The sequence below is a fragment of the Neophocaena asiaeorientalis genome, unplaced genomic scaffold, assembly GCF_003031525.2.
Source record: "Neophocaena asiaeorientalis asiaeorientalis breed wild unplaced genomic scaffold, Neophocaena_asiaeorientalis_V1.1 scaffold99, whole genome shotgun sequence".
In the NCBI taxonomy this organism is placed as follows: domain Eukaryota; kingdom Metazoa; phylum Chordata; class Mammalia; order Artiodactyla; family Phocoenidae; genus Neophocaena; species Neophocaena asiaeorientalis.
The window spans coordinates 949,195-974,843 of record NW_020173022.1 but is presented as its reverse complement, the minus strand read 5'-3'; the positions used below and the strand labels follow the sequence as shown (position 1 = coordinate 974,843).

Sequence of the window (25,649 nt, the reverse complement as noted above, 5' to 3'; positions counted from 1 at the left end):
AAAAAAAAAAAAAAAAAAAAAAAAAAAAAAAAAAAAAAAAGATTCATGTTGAAAGTTGAGGTGGCCAAAATGATGATGATGGTGATGGTTATAGGAGGTCGTTTCAGTTAGAGGGCACAGAGTAAGATATGGAGGCATAAGGTGTATTCAGAGACACTCCGAACATGGCTGATGTAGAGTATGAGCAATTCTTGGCAACAGCCATAACACAGAATGCCTTCCACGTCAACGTTTTAGCTTTTCTATAACTCATTTAGAGCGACACGGTACTTTTAGGTTGCAATCTTCACTGTAAAAGTAGAAATTGGCTTTGTGTGCTTAGGATGCAGGGTATAAGTCAGAAAATCAAAAAGCCCTGAAACGAATTCCATTCTACTATAATTTAATTAGAAAGTGCTAATTACCAACAGACTAATTTGCAAAAAGTTACTCCAAATATACCTTAATGTTAAAAAAGTCTATAAACACCAGCACAAAAGCAAAAACAATTTTGAGATGTTTATATGAGAATCCTTGTGAGAATGGGAGGTAACCAGGGATTTCTACGTAGCTACAATATTTCTGGCTTATTTCATCATTTCTGTATTCCCCATGAGGAACTCTACTAATTTTACATTTCTGATTGTTGCCTTATATTATGTTTTATATTCCCCTCTGTTTTAGAAACATGATAAATAACAGACATGTGCCACTAGAATTAGGTACAAGGTCGATTTTGTCAGTAACCCAGGTTTTGGGTAAATGAATAATGGAACTGAGGTTCACTTTAAAGTAACATTTAAAAATGCACCCCCTTGTTAGTCTTCAAATTACAGAAGTGTTTGAGAGTTATGTATCACTTGACATGTGATACTAAGTTACTAACCGATTTATGAGAAAACTGCTTTCTTAAAAAAAATCAGAATCTTAAAACTATGCACAGAATTAGACTCAAGTCCAATTTTTGTTACTGATCTCAAGGAAAAGGAGCATTTTTGAATAATACCAAAAAGTTGCTAGTTGTTACCTCCAATCAAGTTTTAGAAAAACATAAGTTGCATTCTTCAACAAAATAGTCAAAGCAAGTAACTAATATTTAAAATACATCATTTCACATTATAGTTACTTTATCATATGACACACTTGAAGTGAACATCAATTATATCTGCACACAGGAAATTTCTTTTCATTCTATTCCCATGCAGTGCATGCAGCTAAATATAGTTTGTGAAAAGCAACCCGCTTTATAATACTTAGCACTTAGAGTTCAGTTACGTTCAAGGAAGTATTAACTGTTAATAGGAAAGGTGGTTAGCTGTGGAAAAAGAGGACCTGCAAATTCATCATAAAGAAAAAGTAAAATAATGAAGGAACATACTGAATTACCTCATTATTCTATCACCTATTGTTGTTCCTCTGATATTAAATCTAGTGAAGGGAACACAATAACTAAAGTCACTCACAAAGACTTCAAAGAACCAAATATTTAAAGCATTAAGGCCACCACTTTTATCAATAATCATCTAAATCTAAAATATTTTTGTTTCCCTTTGTGACTTAGGGTATTATGTGAGAATATGTCATTCAACTAAATGTGTATGAGCAAATTAAGGAAACAGAAACACTCACTGAAGACAGATTAGAAGAAAGACATTGCACTTAATCCCTTTTATCTTTTAAAAAAATTAGAAGCTAACCCTGTTAGGTTCAGATTCATATTATCAATACCCTCAACTGGAACACACTAGCTCCCCAGGGCTGAGTTGCTCTTTGGGAACTAAATAATTAGGTCCTGAGCTGGCTCATTTGTCCTAACCATAAGACTGTATAACCAGCAAGCAAAGAATAATAGAGCTTTTAACTCCCTAGGAGTTCAGTTCTTTCTCTATGATTACTTTTCCTCTGCAATTTTAATAAAGAATAAACTTGAATCGCTAGAAATACTGAAAATGTGATTATAATGATGACGAAATAGATGACAGCAAATTTACAGTATGCAAAGAATTTTGGCTTTAAAAATGAAGGCCATGTTCCATAAAGTCCAGAGTAGGTAAATGGAACCAAATTTCTATGCAAATAAATATTTTTTAAAAAAGTAACTAAGAGGCAATATACAGTTAATATCTTTAATCTTTACATAAAAAATCTTTACAGTATCTTAATTGAGTCTATTAACTAAAAACTATTCAATACTATGTGAGAACTTCTTCAGGAAGCTTACTTAGATACTTGTCTTTTTTTTAGAGAGCAAAAAACCTCTTGGGTTTGGCAAGAGGAAGAGCTATCAGCCAGGCCATCATTCTGTTTACTAGAAGATGGATTTGGCGCTGTGAGAACAGTTTACATGAAGACCATCTAAATAATATACCTGACCACTTTCCTTTCATTCCAAGGGCACCTGTTTATGTTTCTAAATCCAATATATAAAATCACTAAGAGAAACACATAGTCCTTTCATTTATTGCTTTTTTTATACTATATTAGAAAGTATACATTTGATTAATTGTTTCTTTCTTCAATTTAGTTTCCACTTAACGTTCTGTGTTCCTGCTGTAGACAAAGTTAAAGGGGACCGAACGTGGTGATTCATAGATTTCACTGTTTTAAACTTTGGTTATCTGTCAATAGAGGCATTTTACCATACACTATAGCTTGGTTTCTCTCTATAAGACTTATTTGCTATAAAGCAGGGATCAGCGAACTATGGCTCTTGGGGCAAATCTGGCCAGCTGCCTGTTATTCTAATGGCCCATAGAAGAATAACAGTTTTTACATTTGTAAATGGTTACATTTTTTAAATGATTATAGAAGTGCCTACATAACTGCCTCCATTTTGCCTCTTGGCCAACAAAGCCTAAAATATTTACTATCTGGCTTTTTAGGAAAAAGTCTGTTGACCTCTGCTATAGAGTCCCAGTTATACTTATAACGAGACTAGCTATAGTTAATGAGCAGAGCATTCCATTTTAAAATACCTATGTTAGTTGTTAAGGCCTTTATTTTCTAAGACATTTCCTCCTCATGCTTGTTCTCAGCTCAGAAATGAAAACCTGGGTCATATTTATTTAACCAAATTATAAGAATGCAAATCTTTATTAAAAATCATAACTTTGTGTTGCAAAGAACTGTTTTGATATTTTTGTTAAATGCGTTGAAAATGGCTTAGCTATAAACTTTTTAGGTTTCGTTTAAAAAATTAAATGTGTGGCAAGAAAAATATGAGATCCACTATGTAATTCTTCATACAAATTAAAGTACAGATCTAAGTATATACTCTTTTACCATTTTCAATTTTGGGACCATCTCTAGCCTAACCAAACTAATCTTGACTGGGTTTCTTAATGACCTTTAAGACGTGCATCCTTTTAGTTGGGCATTTCATCCAAGTGTGAAATGTTTCCTTAGATTCTAAGAACCAAATGGTATTTTTACAGTAGAGCTTTGAAATTCTTTGTCCCTTTGGAAATAGAAATTCTCAAAATTCATATGCCTATTTATAAGCTGGTAAATTATTCTTTTCATGTTCTGAAGAAGCAAAATTTCTTTAACTTTCTCTCTTTAGAATAAAAGTCAACATACCCATTCCTCCAAATTTAGAAGTAAGATAAATGGGCAGTTTTCTGAAGGATGAACAGCCCTTAGAAAGGTACAGAAATGAAAAGTACATTTTATATAGGTAGTTCAAGATTTAATCAAGATGGTGCTCAGGAAGTTAGGAACTATCAAAATTACTTAGAGAAAAGTCAGAAGGAAGATTTTCCACCATTTACAAATTTTTGGTAAACAGCTAGGAAAGAATAATGCAAATTTCAAAGGAAAACTGATGTAACTGTGAAACAGTCACTATAATCACTTTAGCATTACCTCAGTATGCACAACTTTGTGTGTGTGTGTATATATACACATATATACATATATAATATTGTATTTATTTCATATATTTATTAAAACTGTATTCCATGCTCTTATAAATGGCTTGTGTATCTGTCTTCTCTTTTCAGTAAGTTAACTTTCTCAATGGGAGGAATTTTATTATTCTTCTGTTACTACTACTACGTCCTATAGAATAAAACAAAATAATATATAGGACAAACTAAGGTTAAATACCTAAACTGAGTGTACAGAATATTAATAATATTTAGTTTAAAAAACAAAAAAAGCAGGGAAGCAAATGTAGACCCAAGGTGGTTTCAAATCTGGACCTAACCATGAGAGCATGAATTCAAGAGTATGTGCGTGAAGTGGGGTCACTTCCAGGTTGTTGTCCCTGATCATCTCTCCTCTACAAGAGTCTGCTAGTCTAGTTCAGCACCTGGGTTTCTTGGGTCAAGGAAGCTATCAGGTGCCAATTTTGTGGCAGATCCAAATCTCAGGAGAATCCCTAAAACATATAAATCATCTAAGTATTATGAAAATGATAAGTAAGTGATAACACTCTATGGAAATACACTATCATTTCTAGTCAGATATCCAAAATCAGAACAATATGCTTCAAGACATTTTGCATTCTCTAGGACCCACTCTCCCCACAAATCCTCCTTTCTCATTCATGTTATACTACTGTGTAAAAAAAAAAAAATCTCCTTAGGTCTAGAATATACAAAACCCCTGCTTAGCACCTCAGTTTCCTCAGCTATAAAGCAGGCTAGGTAAAAGTGTTAAATAATTAACCTAAATAGAAGATGCTAAATAATTATGATTTTTTGCAAGTGTCTAATATTTACCAAAAATATATGATTTCTTATTAAAATAAACAGACCTGGTAAGTGACATGGTGCATTTTACTAGAAGTTGATACTTAAATTTTATTTTCCATTATGACCTTAGTATCATTTTAAGCTATGTAAGTACAGAAAAAAACCAAGGACATATGTTTGCCTACATCATTAGAAAGCCATAAATTTACGAACTTAAAATAATTATAGACTCTAGCTCTCCACCCAGGGTTTTAGAAACCATCAACTTGATTTTCAAATTGTGCTATGCTTGCCAACCTTCTCTGCATACATCAAGCGGTAATAATATTGTAAGGGACTCCCTCTGGGTATGGAAAGAAATGAAACTAAGTTTTACTTGTCTAAAATATATACTAAGAATTTGAAGACTAATGTGTGGCAGGTAACGAGAAGATGTTTGATTAGTCTCTAAATACAAATATAAGCAAAGATTACTTCCTCTACATTTAAAAACTGGGTCACTGCAAAGTAAACACGTTGACCAAATATGACTAAAGGAAGATACATATCTATCTTCATAGTTAAGAAAAGGCAGTTTCACTGAACCGCAAGCTACAATGTTCAGGAATTTTGCTTGTCCTCTGTTAGTCTTTATCCCTGTAGCCATTCTTACTGTAATTGCTTTTTAAAGTCTAAGTAGCTACACAGAATATCTTGGTTGTTTAATACACCTGTCATTTATTCAGTGCTTTCAATTTGAGACAAGTCCTTGCACTGATTGATTTTTTTTCTAAATTCTGACAACAATTCTAGACAATCATAACCCCATTTTATAGATAAGGAAACTGAACCTTAAAGAGACATTAAGTAATTTGAATGATGAAGCAGCTAGTAAATGGTAAAAACAGAATATAAGTCATTATGCTCTTAATCATTATATAACATTGCCATTCTTTAATGGGAAATTAATCTTTTCACTTGACAGAAATGTCAGAATATTTTATAAATAGCAGAACATTGAGCATAAAAATATGTGATGTGGGTTCTTCATGCTTGTGTAAGCTAGGATTTTAAAGATAAAATTTTATTCTCTGGAAGAAGACAGAACTTACAATGAGATATGATGGCACTGATTATAGAAATAGCTTTAGAAATGTACGGAATGCAATATAGTTTAAAAGATTTACTTTATCTACTAAAAAATAAAATATATCCTTATGAACACACAATATGAAAAATGGAAAAAGTATATGAACGTATTAGCAATTTAATTCTTTACTGTAATTATAGTATTTGTTATTTGGTGTGATTTTTCATTTTTGAAATTGAGTTACTAAGTTTAGTAGAAGTCAGAGAAAAACATACTGTTCTCAAAAAGAGAACTTTTTCACGCTACCTTAATCCAGGGTCAAGAGAGAAGCAGAAAAACTGAATGTTAAAAAAACCCAAAACTGATAAAGGCCAGGATGTCTACAGGGCAATCTGACAACTAAATATAACTAACTTCATAAATAACCTGTTGGTCATTCTCAACATTCCTTTCTCTTGATCTGTAAATTGAGGACCAAGCCTTAGTGCTGAAGATACAGAGCAATGAGACATTCTATTCTCCACAGTTTGCTCAAAGAATGTAATACATGAAATTATTTATAATTTAGAAAATTCTATGAGTTTATATGACTGAGACACCCTTAGAGGAAAAAGCTGTCAAAAATGGAGAAACTCCTTTATGTGACTTCAAACAAAGGCTTGTGAATTATACTCTTTATAGTTCATGTTAATTAAAAATTTACCAACCTATCACCAGGTCCTGCTCGATACCTTGCACCTGGGATCAGCACTGGGTCATCATCACTGTCATCTGTGTCCTGGAGAGCGGAGTCCCTGGCCAATGTTTCCTCATGAGCCAAAGGCCCAATGGCTTCTGTTTGTGATTGAGGTTCGGGATTGCTTGTACTCTGACTGGTAGCACTTTCAGTGCTAGTTTGATCTGAAGTTCCTGGTTCCTTGCCTTTTTCAGACAAAGTGGATTCTTCGGGAACCCCACAAGGGCTATCAAGACTGAAGTCATTCCTTTCTCCTGAACCGGAATCCAATGGCTCAAAAGTAAACTTATCTGATTGTGCTGTCAGAAAATAAGTAGTAACAATTGGTCATGTTGGCAACAGTAATTATTTAATCTAACTTCAGAGCTGACACAGACAATTTCTAATATAAAGTCTAATCCCCCTATATGAAGAACAAAATTCCACAACATATCTATTTGGAAATGGTCTCTAACGCTGGAGAGACTAATACAGATTAAGGCTTCTTTTTCCTATATGAAGGAATTATCTAAAAAGAACATGACAACTCACCTATATCTATACTGTTCTGAACTGTGCTTTCTGCAGACGTACCTCCCTGAAGTGTTGTCACATCCTCTGATGATTCTTCAGGAGCTTCTGGGAATTCAACCAAATTATCATTAAATCCTAATTTTGATTTTTAGAAAAATAAACACCAATTTAATACTCCAGCTTTCCTATATATAAGCAGTTCTTAACCCTTTTGGGGTCGTAGAAACTTTTGACACTCAGATAAAACCTCGCCCTACCAGTGTAACGCAAATACTATGTATGTGCTCACAAAACTGTAAAACGCTATTAGGAAGAAGAAATGTGCAATTGTGCCCACTGCCTCTTCCTAAAGCCTATGTGTGGACCTTCATGAACTCCACGTGAAGAATCTCTGCTTTAGATTAGCCCTCACAACTGACATTTCTCAATCTCGCTTTTTTTTCCTCTAAACTTCAGAGAATCTAAGCTTAAAACTGAGTATTTTTCTGCCCTTTTGTCATGCATTTGGTCTAATTTGAACTATCATGAACAAATAGTAAAGTTAGCCCCACCATAAATTCTGTTTGGCCATTGAAAATACTTATTTCTGGATTTAATTCCAAGACCCATGAAGGATCAGTCTTTTTTGTTCCTAATTGGACATTTGCTTACCAGACAGTCATCTTATACGTACTTTATTCTTGTTAGCTCCGTTATACTGAGGTATGTATTCATTTAATGAAAAACAATTCATTTATTCCTTCATTTATCAAGTATGTACTGAAAATCTACTCTGTTCTAGGCTATACTAACCCCTAAATTTCATTTGATGATCACATAAAACTATTCTAGGAAAGGGTTCTAAAAACATACTCTAAATGGCACTTCTTGTATGAAACAGGATTTACTCATAACCTGTTTAAATTTTATCCCTTTTTTCCCTCCATAAACCACCTATACTCTTTGAAAAGATCAAGATAGGTACTCTGTATTTCACTGCTAGTATAAAAATGGTAAAGATAATTCAAACCAACATTTCTATCTAACGTACTGTCAGTACGATGACCATCTATCCTGGCCACTGTGGGGAACTGTGCTTTACTGTGACGCCCCATCTTAAATGCTTAAGGTCCTTATCTTTTGCGTTTGTTATCTGTTTATCAACAGCAGTAACTGGACTATTGCGGCAAAAGTAATTGATTAAAAACAAGAAACAAAACTGTAGCACTGAGGTATCCGAAAAATAGGCAAACATCCAACACTGGGTTTTGTCATGACAAAAACAAAATTAACTTCTTACTTGCTTCATTCTCTCCTCCTAATGGTTGCATGGAGCTCTGTGGGACCAAGGATTCCTCCTGACCCTCAGATTTGCAGTGGCTCCCATTTCCTCTAGAACTTGAGGCAGTACTGCTCCTACCATCAAGACAAGATAAGTGATCCCACCAAGAAGTTAATAAACATGAACTTTTAGGATAATTTTTATATTTTACAACTAGAGAAGTTGATCAAAACACTTGACTACAAATAAAATACAGGATTTATTATTTTAATAGTACTTGAGAAACATCACTTTAGAAAGTCTAGGTGGTTATTCTAATCCACTTTAATATTTAAAAAGAGATTTAAAAATATGAAAGGACCACTTCTTCACTATTTTGATGCTTCTACGATCTGGTATATATTTTTACAAGTCTCTCTATTGAATTTTAACTTAATTATATAATCTCTCTTCTTGTTCTCACTACAGATGGTTCACCACATTCAAATTCTTAATGATTTTACAGACTCTGATCATAGGTCCTTTTAGACTTTGTTGTTCTAGGCTACTTTTAAATTAACACTTGAAAAGAGGCCTGGAAATTTCTTTGGTCTTTGAACTGCCCTCTGTGGACCACTGCCAGTTCTAGATTGTTGTTCAAATATGGCAAGTGATTGAGCACCATGGTTTTGTAGAAGGATAATGTTTTCTGTTTTAGTTTTAATACCTACCTGATGATGATCCTAATTCTGTTAGAATTTTTAGCTAGAGCAGAATACCAGACCAATTTAAATAAATAATTTTCAATGAACATTCTATGACAAATCATGACATATGTGTAAGAAGGGGACTGAGTGGGAAGGAAAATGTATAACAATCTGACTAAGATTAAAATTAAATCCACAGAAATGCAACAATTTCTTAAATATAGTATAGATGTGAACAAGAAAAAGAAACTGAACAGCTACAGTAACTTAAAAAACGTTAATTATAGACAAACAGCAGTGACTCAATAAACAATGCAAATTATCATGGAACTTTTGTCAAAATTTTATAAAAACCTTTTTAGGTTAATTGCAGAAGTCAATTTGATTTTTTTAAAAGGGCATCCATATATAATATAGTTTTAAGAAAAATGTATATCTACATGGGTATATGAGCAGAGAAAAATGTCAGAAAGGATATTCACCAATGTTAAATGTCATCTCTGTAGGATTACTGTAAGTGATTTTTTTCAATTTCTCTCTAGATTCTGATTTTTTTGCAATGAACACGTATTTCTTTTTAGCCAGAAAGAAATGCATAGCAATTTTGGTAAAGAGAAGCCAATGTGATATATAAATCTTTTTTTTTTCCATTGAGAAAGCTATGATACAGGCTTAAATAAAATGCTCAATGTAGAATAGTTATGATAATCAAAACATTATGGCATTGATGTAGGAATACAGAGCCATTAGTGGAAAAGACAAAGTAATCAAGTAAATACATTTACCATGTGTTAATATGGCATTTTAAATCACAGATAAACGACTAGATTGCTCAATAAATGGTACTGGGACAAGGGAAAAGCCATGTAGAAAAATTGAGCTATAAGCTCTACATCATACTTTATGGTAAAATAAATTGTAAAAGGATTAAACATATATTTTTGATATAAAATCACAGAACTATAAGAGGAAAACAAGAAGAAACTTTCCCCCTAATCCTGGGAAGGACAAGGAGTATCAGCTCACAGGCTGAAACCATAAAGCGAAACTACCATAAGTAAACTGAAAGACAAACAACAAACTGGGAAAAATATCTGCAACAAATGAAAGACAAATGATATTACCCTCACTTAATTCTATAATATATAGCTCTTATAAATCAATAAGAAAAAGATAAACACCACAGTAAAAAACTGGGCAAAGGACTTGAAAGGCAATTTATAAAAGATGACTACTGTAGCTAACAATTATTTAAAGCCTATCACGTGCTAAGTGCTATGTACTTTTTCTGCATGTTCTCATTAAATCTTCCCAACAAAGTCTGAAGTAGGTTCTATTAAACATGCCCTTTTTCAGATGAGAAAACTGATACTTAGGTTCAACAGCTAGTCAGGTTCAGAGCCCAAACTCTTGGTCAGTGTGCTCAATTGCCTTATCTGGATCAAAGAAACTAAAATAAAAGCAAGACACCATGCTGGCATAGATGAAAAAGACTGCATACTCTTTTGAATTTTTTTTTTTTACAATGAATACAGAATACTTTCATAATCAGAAAAAAGTTAATTACTTTTTTGATAAAGAAATAAGAGAATATAATTCATGGTCGGTTTTTAAAGAAGGAAAAGTAGCATTCAAAAGAAGAGTGGGACTAAAGATGTTTGGTTAAAAAATGTTCAGATGAGATTGTTTGTAAGATATCAGTCCCTTCTGTACAGAAACATGAGAATAGAAAAGACTTAAGAATAACTATGACAATCTTCTGTGATCTTAAATCATGTACTAAGAAAAAGGGCCATAGATATCATTATTTTTAAAAGTTGAGGTCAAACACTAGAGTTCCTAAGGAAATTCTATTAACTGTACCTTCAAATATATATCTAGAATCCAATCTCTTCTGACTACCTCCATTGCTCCTATCCTGGTCCAAGACACCACTACCTCTCACCTTGCTTACTGCCAAAGCCTTTTATCTGGTCTCCCAGCTTCTACCTAAGGCCTATTCTCTACACAGCAACCAGAGATATCCTTTAACCTTTTAAAGACCCTTCTCACTTACTTGGCTGACCTTATCTGCTACTACTCTCTCCTTTGGTCACTCTACTCCAGCTACATTGTTTTTTATTTAAAGATCCTTGAACATACTAAGACTGCTCCTGCTTCAGAGCCATTGTACTGGCTTTCTCTCTGCCTAGAATGTTCTTCCCCCAGACATATGCATGGCTCACTCCTTCTTACCCTTCAAATTGTCCAAATGTCATCTTCTCAATGATGCCTACCCTTTCCCTAGATCTCCCAAACATCTTTACCTGTCTTATTTTCTTTCATAGCACTTAATACCATCAAACATACTACACAATTCACCTATTATGTTTATTGTCTGCCTCCCATACCTAGAATGTAAGCTCCAATAGGGCAGAGATATTTTTGTCTATTTTTTTCATTGATGCATTCCCAGTGTCTAGAAGTCTTTGGAATGTAGAAAGGTATTCAATAAGATGTGAAAATCCTATTTAATTGAAGCGTTTAATATTTAAAAACACACAGAAACACAAATGGAAACCAGTGAATTGGAATAAATAAATATTATCATATATCAACATATAATTAATTATATATTAATAAACAATATATAACTATATTATATATTATTTATATGCAATATTATATATTATACTAACATAATATATAATAATATACAATTAAATATGTTAATATAATAATATATTAATCATATAGGATAATTAATATATTGGTTATTAAGTGATTAATATAATCACCCTGTATTAATCACATATAATTATATTAATATATAATTAATTATATATTAAGAAAGATTGATTATCTATATATTAATTTATATAATAATAGTAATAAATTCAAATACAAAATTTTGGGTGCTGTCTCTCTCACACACAAGGCAATGAGACAGTGGCAAAGAATTTAAGAAGCTCACATAACCAGATTTTTTTTTTAATGTAAGATTTAACTAGATTAAATGAACAATAAATATAATCAGAAATGTCATTAAAAAGAATCTATACAACTATTAAATAAGTTCAAACTCACCAGTAATAAATTAAATAAAAATAATTTAAAAATCAAATATATGTTACAAATAAATGAATATATTGAACATTGGTCTGGAGACAGCAAAACATGTACTTTCATATGCTGCTGGGAGAAATGTAATAACAGATTATCCTTTTGAAAATAATTTTGTAATATCTTTCAATCTAGATATAGTTTATTTCTGGAAAAATATCCCAAATCCATAACCTTAAAGGTAGGAAAAAGCTTGTAAACAAAGATATTCATTATAGTTTTATTTGGTAAAAATAAACAAATAAATTCACTGCCTAATTAAAGGGAAATGGTTAAGTAAAACTATGGTACATCCACTTGATGGAATCTATTATACAGAAAATAATACTTATGAAAACTAAGTAGTATTGTGGGAATATTTACTATAAAGTTAACTCAAATAAATGCAGGGGAGAACTGAATATATTAGGTATGATTAAAATCATGTTTTAAAACTCAAACCAAAAATATATACGTATATATACACATACACATACCTTTTACATAGGACCAAGACTGCAAAAAGCTCCAAAATGTTAGGTTTATTAATTTTTGCACTGGGGGTCTATTGGTGATTGATTATTTTTATCTTTTGCATTTTCTATCAGAAGAAATATCCCAGGACCAGCAATATTAGTATCACCTGGGAAGTTTTTAGAAATGCAAATTCTCTGACTCCATCTCAAACTCTGAGAGTGGGGTCTAGTAATCTGTGTTTTAACAAGCTCTCCAAGTGATCCTGAAGCACACTAAAGTTTGAGAACCAAGGTATTATTGCAAAACAAAGATGATGAAGTGCTAAAAATAATATCTAATACAATCCTACAAAATGGCTAAGAACATCTTCACAAAAATATTAACTTACCATTCATCTGTAAAGTTCAGTTTTATTGTGCTTGTAGTTGTTCCTTCTGTGCTGTAGTGCAAACTTAAAACTGGTTCACCTGTCCCTGGTTTGGGGCTCAGCTTTTCATTATTGTTATCTGAAAATTGTGTTTAAAACATTTGAAAAAAGTCTCTGAAACCAATAAAAAGATGACATTTCCTAAAATTTATAAAACTTAAATTAGGTTGTCCTTGTCATAACTCTTTCTCACATCTGCATGGTTCTCACTTAAAGTTCAAAGCAAGTGTTATAGAAACACTCTATATTTCAAAAGTGGCATTGCATCATTTTCTAGCTTTGTGTACATGACTCCCTTTGATTCAGATGAAAATCACACACATTTGAGAACCATATTTAGTTTTTAGGGAATCAAAGAATATTAACATGCAATGACATACTTTATAAACTTGGTACTTTTATTTAATGGAACGCTCAGGATCTTTTTCTTCAGTGGCTACAGCATCAAGAATAACTATCATTGGCTCCTTCAGAAACACTGAGAAGTAAGATGCAAGGGCTCCAAAAGAAGCTGTTTAGTAAAAACTTTGCTGCAATTAAATGCTATCAAATTCTTTCTGTTCTTTCAAATTCATAGACTTATAATCTAGGGAGGGATTACAGCCTGTACACTATTGGGAAGGAGGCGGGAGAAGAAAATTTATTGTGCTCTGTTATTTTCTAAAACTCTATGTTATAAGATCGTACGTTTTGGTATAATTCCATCCTCTTCTCCTGACTAATCTTGCAAGAACGTTGTTTTCTAAATTATGGAAAGGCAATTCCACCTTAAGAGTCTATAGGTGATAATCATAATATACATCCATCTCAACATATAAAATCTTTGTAAAATGGTAAATAAAAATCAAGAAACTCTACAGAAATGGATACAAACCACTTTGAAGTCACTTCTCCCCTCCCCCCCAAAAAGGAGTACATGGATATTCAAAGACAAATTTGAATAAGGCTTTAAATGTTTTTTCTTTTTATGATGAATAACAGCTTGGGGGAACATTAAAATGTACAGGGAATAAAAACTGCTATATAATCAAACATGTAACATTTCTGCCAGTCGCTTGCAGAAAGGAAACTCTTCTGTGTCATAATTGTTTTCTCCATACAAGAAACTCTTCTGTGTCCTAATTGTTTTCTCGATACAAGTTCAAGGACTTGATGTAATAGTACTAAAAATAAGCTTTCTGTCTTGAAAACGGTATCAACAAAAGCATTAACAACTTAATGAAATCAAAATTACTTAGGATTTTTGGTTATTAGGTCCACTTTATATTGCAATGAAGGACATATCTTTTTGCATTCCTCTTGAAGACGGTGGAGCACTTACTAAAAGAGATTCTCATAGAAACTCTGCTCTAGCTTTTATCCTGTGAGAGGACAATTAACAAGACTTAAAAATACAGAACTGTAGCAGAAAGGAAAAAGGATTCTCCCCAAGAGATGAGAAGCCAAGCTGATAAAACTCAGGATTATCAATTCTTACATCTTCACTTCTAACTCCTGAGAAATCCTCTCCTATAACATTAATTACTATTTGAAAATAAAAGTATGAATCAATTATAAAGCTGGCCTACCAAATGATAAATTCACTTTGTTTCTGTACTACTTTTGTTATGATTATGTCCTTGATATAAACAGCTGCTGGAAAAAGAATTAACAATCCATTACGACTTTCAGACTCAATATTACATTCAATGTTTTAGAGGACGTATTTTACCAAATGGCATTGTGATAAAATAACCAAATTAACTATCTTTAACTTACATAAAATTATCAAGAATGGGACTTTTTTTTGGCCACGCCGCATGATTTGTGGGATCTTAGTTCCCCAACTGGGGACTGAACCTGATCCCTCGGCAGTGAATGCCAGAGTCCTAACCACTGGACCACCAGGGAATTCCTGAACGGGATTTTTAAAATATCTGTCCTATCCTTGACAATCTTTGAAAAACGTGCTGTTAGTCATTTGTCCACATACAGTTTTCCCTTATTCTTTAGTTATGTTGCTAAAATTTCTGTCCCACTGCTGCCCAAACCACAGTCATCCTTAGGGAGCTGGAATTGGTGAAGATAGCTGAAAGACTGAATGAATGATCAAGGAAACTAAGAGTAGAGCTGGGGCTATTCTTTCATTATCTCTCACAACATTTTGTAAAGTGCTTTGCTATTATTTTTCTTTTAAAGTAGAGAAGAAATAGGGGGGAAAAAAAGGAGGTGTGAGAGAATTGTAGGATTAAATTTCATAGATCTACCTTGGTTATGGGAGCATAAGTTTTAAGAAGCCATTTAACACCTGAAACTAACAAACACAACACTCTAAATCAACTATACTCCAACAAAAATTTAAAAAAAGAAGCCATTTAAATGCTGTATCAAAACTTCCTTTTTGAGTAAAATTAGAGGCAGCTATAGATATTTACATGCTATGACTAAAGGAATATAGTAGACAAATAGCTAGCTGTTAAGAGGTCAAAATGGTGTAGAAAATATCTACCAACCTCCAAGAGCACCCCCAACCTCCAAAAGCAAGAAGCTTCCTGAGATGATCAATGTTAATTCAAACCTTCTTCCTAGGTTATCTGCTACCAAGTTATTATTTAATCTCTCTGGAATATAGCAAAAATCATGTAAAACACAGTAGTAGTACTCATTTAATTTATAAAATGACAATAGTTGACAGAATTTGTTCATTTAAGTTGTCAATGAAGTCATCAGCCTGGAGTAAAATTGGCCCATCACATTATTTCTGTTAGCAACAAATACTTCAGGACCCCTAGTCTAGTTATCTCCTTGTAGACTGCATATAAATAATGTCTCTGGCAGAAACACTATGCAGTGTAGAACATGGTTTCTTCAACTGAGGCATTAATGGAAGTGTATATCCGAGGTTTAAAAATCCATTTCCTAGCCTTGTTCCATTCTACTCTTCCTAGTTTAACACTCCTCTTCTTGACCATATACAACCTATCAAATTGAATTTTCTTGGAAATGTAGATCACTGTTTTACTAGTAAATTAATTAACAAATTGCTTCTGATAAAGTGCATATTTTAAGTTAAAAAGGTCTATAAAAAATCTACTTTAAAGAACTAAAAAATAAATTTTATTATTACTTTATTTGAAGAAATATTTGTAACCATTTAAATTTTCCATAACTTGCTCTGTGTGTTAAAAGTTGGATTAGCAAACACATTCTAAAAACTGTATTATTCAAAGCCTTATTTATATAACGCACAGAAATATATTAATACTACTGAAATATTTTGCTTAACAAGTAGAGGTTTTAATTTAACAGCCTTAGGGTTTAGAACTTCACCAAACCCAATGACTATGTAGAACACGCAATCATAACAATAACCAAAATTTCTTGAACATTACTATGTCCCGGGATATATATGTATCCTTTGTTAAATCTCTGTAGCACACATTTTAATCTCCATTTTATAGATGATGAAATGATGATAATGAGCTAGATTCTTTTTCTCTAGTAACCTAAGTTTCTTTCTATATGAAGTTCCTACTTACTATACTGCCTTGGAAATAATTTGAATACTCAGGAGAAAATAAGATTCCTTAAATAAATATTTTAATTAAGAAATATCAACTGCTGGTATTGCTATCTCTCAGAAGTGATGTATAATTCATAGCAGCAACTTTAACTGATAAAAGTTCTGGTAGTCCAAACTGTCACTTTGGTATCAGAGTATTGGGAAACTACACTGTATCTTTTCCAGGGCACTGAAAGACTGAACTATTTCTTCTCACTCTAAAAACATTATAGGAGAATAAAATTAATTGTGGTGCACTCAGCACAAGGACAGTGTAGTGGGGGGAAAAATCAGTTTTAACTTGTTCAACACTGCTAAGATGGCCATATATATTGCTTTGTAGTTTAATTATTAAAAACAACTGATGATGTTAGTAGCTTAGAGCAGTCTCTATCCAGGCAAACGAGCAGCCATTAAAATACATGCTTTAGGGCTTCCCTGGTGGCGTAGTGGTTGAGAGTCCGCCTGCCGATGCAGGGGACACGGGTTCGTGCCCCGGTCCAGGAAGATCCCACATGCCGTGGAGCGGCTGGGCCCGTGAGCCATGGCTGCTGAGCCTGCGCAAACAGAGCCTGTGCTCCGCAACGGGAGAGGCCAGAACAGTGAGAGGCCCGCGTATCACAAAAACAAACAAAAACATGCTTTAGCAAGCACAGTCATAACCACATAAAAATCAAGACAATATCCTGTAAAAGACTTCATTTTTTGGAGTTAGAAGTGAATAGTCAGTAACATGAGACTCTGGGAAGCAAATTTAAGAGATCCTTTCCCAAAAGAACCCTTTCAGATTAATGCATTGGCTCAGAAAAAAATCTCAGAATGGGCTGGAATACAATTTGAAAGCAACTTCTTTGAACTTTAATTAGGTATCTTTCAAGCTTTGATTCACAATAAGAACCACAAATAAACTTTTTTTTGGTTAATACACATATTTTCAAACCATTCAACCTGTGCATTTCAACTATGAAATTAATCATTTGTGGTTCTAAAAAAACATGCTGAAAGTAGTAATAAAATATACTATCTTGGTAACTAGGTTTGTATATCATCTAAATATTGATATGGATGTTTGGTGTTTTAGCTAGGATATCCCTGGAGGCCCATCCTATGTGTAAATTTAAACAAAGTTATCAAAATGATGATAATTAAGTAGCATATGGCCACAATAATTTGTTTAGAACCACTATGCCCAACATTTTCTCTGCTGCTGGGTCACCATTCTAACTGTACAATCATCCATTAACCACCTACAGTAGCTTAGATATCCTGTGGATCATATAGTAATAATATATTCCTTGCCTCAGGGATTTTCTATCACACAATGAACTTGTCAATATTTTTCCTTCTATTTTGCCAAATGTTTAAAATAAAAATCAATCTAAAAGGAAACAAAATATATGATGAAATCCTCTGAGAAAACACTGACATAGCAATGATAAAGCTCAACTATCTCCCCAAATTTTGCACCCCAACTTGCTTGGCATACATAGAAGAAAAGGCAAATTTCTCAAGTATAATTTCTAGGCCAATGCAAACTTTCCAATTTTATAGGTCAGGAACCTGTAACTTTTCTGCATACCTCAGACTACTGGATATCCAGGTCTTCCAATCATTTGTATAAGGAAGCATATTCTGATTCAAAGTGCAGAAACTGTTTCTAGGAGTAGATTCTAAACAGAGAACTCCTATCCACCACATCGGTGACTGTGAGGCAAGGCTTTTATTCTAAAATTGAGTGTTCTCACTAGTGCAATCTGACTTTACACAGAAATTAACTATTTTATGAAAGCCAAAAACAAAGTGCAACTTTAATACTGATATTTACTAGGAAATCTCTCCTACGTAATCTTTTGGAAATAATATCCTAGTCAAACTTTCTTCCCGGCAATCAAAACTCAACCTGTGTATCAATGACAATAATTTTAATCCAATACCTTTTTTCATGACATAACACAGAAATGTGAATTGAACTTAAACATGGGGTTGGGATACATACAGACTCAGACTGTGCCTGGTTCCATTTTCCCTCTAATATTTAAAATGTATGGATTGAAATGTAGTAGTCATTTTACCTATGCTACCTAGGCTTTCTTTCTGGGTACTTCAGAACTGTTAGTCTTATACCCCTCTGTTCATAAAAGTCTTCTATTCCTAGTTCACTTTCAGTTTGGAGGGAGAACAGATAGAAAATAAGTAAAAATGCGTACCCCATGTGGCACATAAACCCTGCCAAAATTCTCATCCAAGATTTTTCTTTTTATGACTGTTTCCTCACCTATATTCTCTATTAAAAAATCAAACCTGTCTGTCGTACTCTGATTGAATAAATGTGACTTCCAGATGAAAAAATGTGACTTCCAGATGAAATGATAAAATGTGACTTCCAGATGAAAATGAACGAATGAGGTAGACAGCTTAGGAGAACACTGTCTTTAACCACTTTGCCCTCCAGCTACTGTCCTCCTTGCTTATCGTTTTGAAGTACTTTTCTTAATTCTCATCTCCATTGAGAAGTACTTTTCATCTTCTCCTACTCTACTCTGGCCTCTATGAGCCAGGTGAAACTGCCCTCACTAATGAGATTGATCACCTCCGTGTTGATTAATCTAGTGGAGGATTTTTAGAACCCATTTATACTTGACCTCTCAGCAGCAAATAGACAACTCTCTTGTATTTGAAAATTTCTCTTATGACATCACACTGTTCTACTTTACCTATTACCTCTCAATGTGATTGTTACTTCTCCATCTCCTTTATCAGCTCTCCTCTAGCAAAATATTTAATTCTGGACTTTTTTCTGATTTTTTTTTGAGATGTTTTAGATGTCTCACTTTTTACTTTCATCCTAGATGATTTCATCTACTTTCATACCTTCAATTATCATCTACATGCAGAAAATTCTCCAATTTACTTCTCTAGCTCTGCCATCTTTGCTAAACGCCACAACGATACAATCAACTGCCCAACAGACTTTCCTACTTGGATGCCTCACACAGATAGCTCAAATTCAACATATTCAAACTAAGTTTGTGATCTCCACCTCCTTCTATATATCCTCTCCCATATATTCTTCCTTTTCCAGGGTCACCTATTTCAGGAAGTAGCCAATCAATTGTACTCAGTCAAAACTTGGGAGTTAACCTTGCAGCCCTAGAAATGTCACCTGCTAGTCTCTATTATTACCTTTCCCAAACCACCACAAATAAATGTATAATCTAAGTCAAAACACTGCATTTACTGTATAAAAACAGATTTAAGGGCTTCCCTGGTGGCGCAGTGGTTGAGAGTCTGCCTGCCGATTCAGGGGACACGGGTTCGTGCCCCGGTCTGGGAAGATCCCATATGCCGCGGAGCGGCTGGGCCCGTGAGCCATGGCCGCTGAGCCTGCGCGTCCGGAGCCTGTGCTCCGGCAACGGGAGAGGCCACAACTGTGAGAGGCCCACGTACCACAAAAAAACAAAACAAAACAAAAACAGATTTAAGACACACCCTGACCCTGCTCCCTCCAAGCAGATTGCCATTGCTAAACCACCCCCCCACATAGAAATTCCAGAGTTGTTACTTCAATTTATACTCTGGACTCCTCCTCAATCCTTTGCCTCGTTCATCAAATCCCATGTACTCTACATTTGAAATATGTCATGAATCTCTTTACATCTCTACCTTACTTCTATCATCAGGTCAAAATCCTTATTACCAGAAGAACCACCTAAGTGATTTATTAGTCTCTAATCAATTTTTCATACTCTATTCAGAACAAACCAGATCAGGCCATGTTCCCTATTTTAAATCCTTCATTGGCTTCCTACTGTTCCTAAATTAAAATCTAAAACCTTAAAAAAGTCTAAAAGGTCCTTCTCAATCTGGACTCTACCTATCTCTTGAAGCCAGAGCAAACGCCAGCCATACTGGGACTCCTCTAGTCATTCTAATGTGATTATCTCAGAGCCTCTGCACATGCTATTCATGATCCCCTTCCCTCCCTCTCCTTGACCTAACTTACTCATACTCATCTTTCAGATTGCAGCTAAAATGTCTCATCCTCAGGAATGCCTTATGTGGCCCCCTACCAGAAGAGACAGACTCATTCATATGCTCCCCACTGATCCTTACTTCCTCTTTTATAACACTTAGGACACTTGTATTTATTTTTCTCATCATCTGTCTTTACTGTTAGATGAAGCAAAGGACAGTGGTTATGATCACAGACACTGGAACCAGGCTGCTTGGATTTGAATCACATCTCTAACACAGACACACAGTGTGTGACCTTGGACAAGTTTCTTAACCTCTCTTTACCTCAGTTTCCTCATCTGAAAATGGGGATAATAATGGTACCTGTTGTATACGGCTTTGGTGAGGATTAAGTAAATAAACATATAAAAATTGCTCAAAGTAATGTTTGGCACAAAGAAAATGTAATGTAAGTGTCTATGTTGTTATTATTACGGTTAATCAACTCTATTATTATTATCATTATTATTAATCAACTCTGTTCCAAGCACAGGGAGCATTAGCTTTATTCATTCATGCAAACTGGTGCCAAGCCCAGTATTTGCCACAAGGTAACAGGCATTTAATACGAGTTGAATTGATGAAACAGATATACAAATATGGCTCTACCACTTATTTCACTTGTCTTTACATATTTCTTGGAGTCTTGGTTTCTTCACCAGTAAAATGAGGATTACATTAGTATTCACCTCATTAAATTACAACAAATGAGACAATACATACAAAATTCTTAACACAGTGCCAGTTACATATTAAAAACTCAATAAATGTCAGTTATTTTTATCATAGACAATTCTGAGTTAGAAAACAATTTAACTAGAAATATAGATATTGATTTCGTTAGCAGGAGAGTGGAACAAGTAAGCATATGCAATAAAAATTAAATAGTGTTTAACTTCCAAAAGATGAAATACATCACTAATTTTAAGAACCTAGACTAGTAGTTGGGGAAAAGGGGATTAGCTACTTCATTCTAAGCAACTGAGTGATAACTAGTTCTAAGGAATATAAAAAAAAATCTAAATGAAGTCTGATTTCACTAACTTTATTTTCTAGAATTTAAAATACGACATATACAGAGGTAGTCCAGTGTGATGAATACTGAACTTATCTGTCCCACTAATACAGCAGTCTTCAATCATTAGATATTTATTTAATAAAAATTAGAGTTGTCAAAGTACATTTAATGGCAATTCAAAATATTGCTTGATGTACTATTATCAAGATGATATTATTAAAATAAAATTTAAACTTGGTGACAGTATATAATCTTTTTTGGTTTTGTTTTTGTTTTTTGCGGTATGCAGGCCTCTCACTGTTGTGGCCTCTCCCGTTGCGGAGCAGGGGCTCCGGACGCGCAGGCTCAGCGGCCATGGCTCACGGGCCCAGCCGCTCCGCGGCATGTGGGATCTTCCCGGACCAGGGCACGAACCCGGGTCCCCTGCATCGGCAGGCGGACTCTCAACCACTGCGCCACCAGGGAAGCCCAGTATATAATCTTAAGGGAATAATACTTAATGCAAGACAGGTCCAGTTTTTCCATTCCCAATCTACCCTAGTAGATTTAGTAAAATCTGTTTCACTGCTTTCTGATCATCCACAAGTCTCTTTCTGTGAGTAAACGTTTTATTAATGTCAAAAGAAGTCTGTTTATATAAAATAATGGATAATTAGCATTTATGTTTCTAATGCCTACAAATTAGCATTTTTATTTCTTTAAATCTAGAGTAGAAAATGAGTGTCTGACAGATGCACAATTGCCTTTAGGTGTTAAGTTTCAAACTTAATGGCATTATCAACTTCTACTTAATGATTATCACTGTAAAATGAATATAAAGTAACTTGCTATAGTCATGGCCAAAATTTAAAACTCAGGCAAAATTAATTCCTCATATCCTCAAAAATTAAATGTTAAGATTATGGGTTTCTTTTGTTATTGTTGTTATTGTTAATAAAAGAAGGGGGGATTTCTGGCCTAAATATTCTTAACAGGAAAAATTTGTTAGTTTTAGTAAGAGGCAAGAGAAATATGTCCAAAGAGGATTTTCCCCCTTAAAATATAGTAGTTATAACAGAGATATAAATAAAAGGAAAATCAAAACTACTCATTAAAATATATTGTTCAAACTAAACAAAATGCATGACAGATATAACTGTGCTTATTCAAATACTTTCTAATTAGCACAGAAGGGTTGTCAATGTGTGTACCCACAGCCCTAAATTTGGAGAGTAGCGCAAAGTATTTTATCACAGGATAAAAACAATGTGCATGCTGTACACTTATTTCCCTATCATTTATTTCTTTAAAAACTATTTTGATAAAAGAAAATAAAAACTATTGAGGCAACCAGGCAGCTGCATTTATGGCCTTAAGGTTTACATTAAATATATTAGACAAAGTGTGGTGCTTTTTAAAAAAAATTCAAGATAAATAAGCAAAAACACTGTTTGCAATCAACCAGTTCAATAATGTGTATATAATTGTTGAAAGAAAAGAAATCTTTTCAATGAAACAAGTCAATTACAGTTTTAAAAATTTTATTAGTAACATTTTTAGCCTAGTAATACCTCAAAATAAAGAAAATCTAGGACTTCCCTGGTGGCACAGTGGTTAAGAATCTGCCTGCCAATGCAGGGGACAGGTTCTATCCCTGGTCCAGGAAGATCCCACATGCCATGGAGCAACTAAGCCTGCGCGCCACAACTACTGAGCCTGTGCTCTAGAGCCCACGAGCCACAATTACTGAGCCTGCGAGCCACAACTACTGAAGCTCGCTCGCCTAGAGCCCGTGCTCCACAAAAGAGAAGCCACCGCAATGAGAAGACATCGCACCGCAACGAAAAGCAGATCCCGCTCGCCGCAACTACAGAAAACCCCGCACGCAGCAACGAAGACCCAACACAGCCAAAAAATAAATCAAAAAAAAAAAAAAAGAAAGAAAATCTATGAACTACTATGGGAAATTAAATTAAGCAACATGTAAAAGCACCTGGACAGTTGGAAGATGAATACTGTCAGGTGAATATAAAACTGAATTATCAATTAAAAAATATATTAGTGTCTTTTAAAAGTATGAAAAAGACATTTAAAATATGCTTAAAATAATCATTAGAGATATATTCAGGAAAAAACTTATTAAATGTACTACTTTTTCCATTCTACAGGGTAAAATAGAGAACAAGGGTCTTGACAAAGATTAAAACTTGAAATAATAGCCTATCTGGGGACATCAACTATTCACTATACCTTTAACCTCTTCTACAAAGATTCTTTCTTATTTTATAAACATGCTCAGTTTTGAAATTGTAACTCCCTCCCAGACATTACCTTTTCTCTATCTTTTCATTCTTAATTGAGCTTATTGAAAGTCATCTACATACCAATGCGTCCAGTTTTTTAAAGAAATCTTTCTCCTCAAACCACTGCTATCTGGCTTTTGCCTCCACATATAACTGCAGTGCCGAAGCAGTCAGTAACCCACATAGTGCCAAATTCAAAAACATTTCTCTGTCCTTTCACTGCTTCACAACGCACTACTGACCAATTCCTCCTTGAAATTTTCTTTTCTGCTGATGTTGGTTATGGCATTCTTTCTGCCCTATTTCTCTGATCATTCCTTTTCTGTCTCCTTAGCCAGATAGTTTTCTCTGCTTATTCCTTGTAGCATAGACTTTCCTCTTTTCCTAGACAATTTTATCTACTCTCGTGGTTTCAACTGTCATCTGTAAATTGACGATTCCTAATTTTTATCTCCATCTCAGGCTTCTCTGTTGATTTCCAGAAACATATCATATCTCCATCCAACTGTCTATGATATTTCTCCATTTGGATGTCCAAAGGTACTTCAAACTCAACATATCAAGAAAATCGCATGTACCTTTTCCCCCCTATAACTGGCTGTTTCTCCTGAAATCCCTATCTCGGTTCAGTATTACTATCTATCACCCTATCAAGACACCTGGATGTCATTCTCTCATTTTTAATAACTAATCAGTCTCAAAGTCCCATCAATTCTAGCTCTTAAATATTAAAAAAAAATCTGTCTATTCTTCTCATTTCCCACTGTTATCACCTTAGATTGGACCCCTCATCATCTCTCACCTGGCCTACTGCAATAGCCTCTTATGTAGTCTTGCTGTTTTCAATTTTATTCCCTTCCAATCAGGCATCTATAAAGCTGCCAAAATGATCTAAGACATAAATCTGGTCATGTTTCTCCCAAGCTGGAATAATTTCTATAGCATCCCACTGCTTAAAGAATTGATTTACTCATTCATTCAACAAATATTTACTGTTTAATGAAAACAGATATGATGTTAGGCACTGAATATATTATAGTGAATGAAAACATTTAGAGAATACGGAGAAAGATAGGCAGTTAAACAAACAATCCCTTAAATAAACGTATGATTACAAATTTTGACAAATGCAACGAAGGAGTAGAGCAGGTCACAAAGAGAAAAAGAGGGGAGAACTATTTCAGATTAGAATGTCATATTACTTTTGGGAAAGTAATATCTAAGTGAGTTTTGATGAGTACAAGTTGCTAAAGGGAAAAGCATTTTTGGTAGAGGGAATACCATATACAAGAGATTTGAGAGGGAAATGAGCTTAGAGTGTTAGAAAAATTGAAAGAAGGCTTAATTGGCAAGAGCTTAGCGAGTGAGGGAAGGGGCCAGGTCATGTACAGCTCTGCAAGCCAAGTGGTATGGATTTAGATTGCCTAACGGCAAATGCACACAGTTTAAAAGTTTTAGGCCGATGAAAGACATGATTAGATGTACATTTTTAAAAGTTCACTCTGGCTGTTGGTAGAGAAGAGATACAGCCTGAGTGGATGTGAGGAAACCAGTTAAGAGGTTACTGCATTAGTCCAGGTGAGAAAGACAGTTGTGGGAAGTTTCTGTTAACTTGTATAGTAGAGGTTATCTTTAGGTAATATAAGCCTATAATGTAGAAGTCCCCAGTACTTTAAAAGATTTCATCCTGCTGAACAAAAAGGCATGTAAAAGCTGAGGATTTAATTCATTTGGATATACTGTCATTAGAACATTTCTGCTCAGAGAACTTATTGCAAAGCTACATTGATGACGGTCTATCATCATGCAGCTTCTGCCAAACCTATGCAATATCTGACCTTTTATATAACATCTCTACTCATATGACT

At 34.1% G+C, this 25,649-nt stretch overlaps 1 protein-coding gene across 3 annotated transcripts in view; it reads right to left on the bottom strand.

Annotated features, from left to right (window-relative positions):
- DCAF6 (DDB1 and CUL4 associated factor 6) overlaps nt 1–25,649 on the bottom strand; it is a 166,149-nt gene that overhangs the window by 34,021 nt on the left and 106,479 nt on the right. For all 3 annotated transcript variants that reach the window (XM_024742398.1, XM_024742399.1, XM_024742400.1), the window contains 4 exons: nt 12,888–13,005; nt 8,274–8,389; nt 7,013–7,099; nt 6,453–6,780 (listed from right to left, as the gene is read on the bottom strand). In XM_024742398.1, the coding sequence (XP_024598166.1) occupies nt 6,453–6,780; nt 7,013–7,099; nt 8,274–8,389; nt 12,888–13,005 (649 nt within the window). The remainder of the gene's footprint in view (nt 1–6,452; nt 6,781–7,012; nt 7,100–8,273; nt 8,390–12,887; nt 13,006–25,649) is intronic.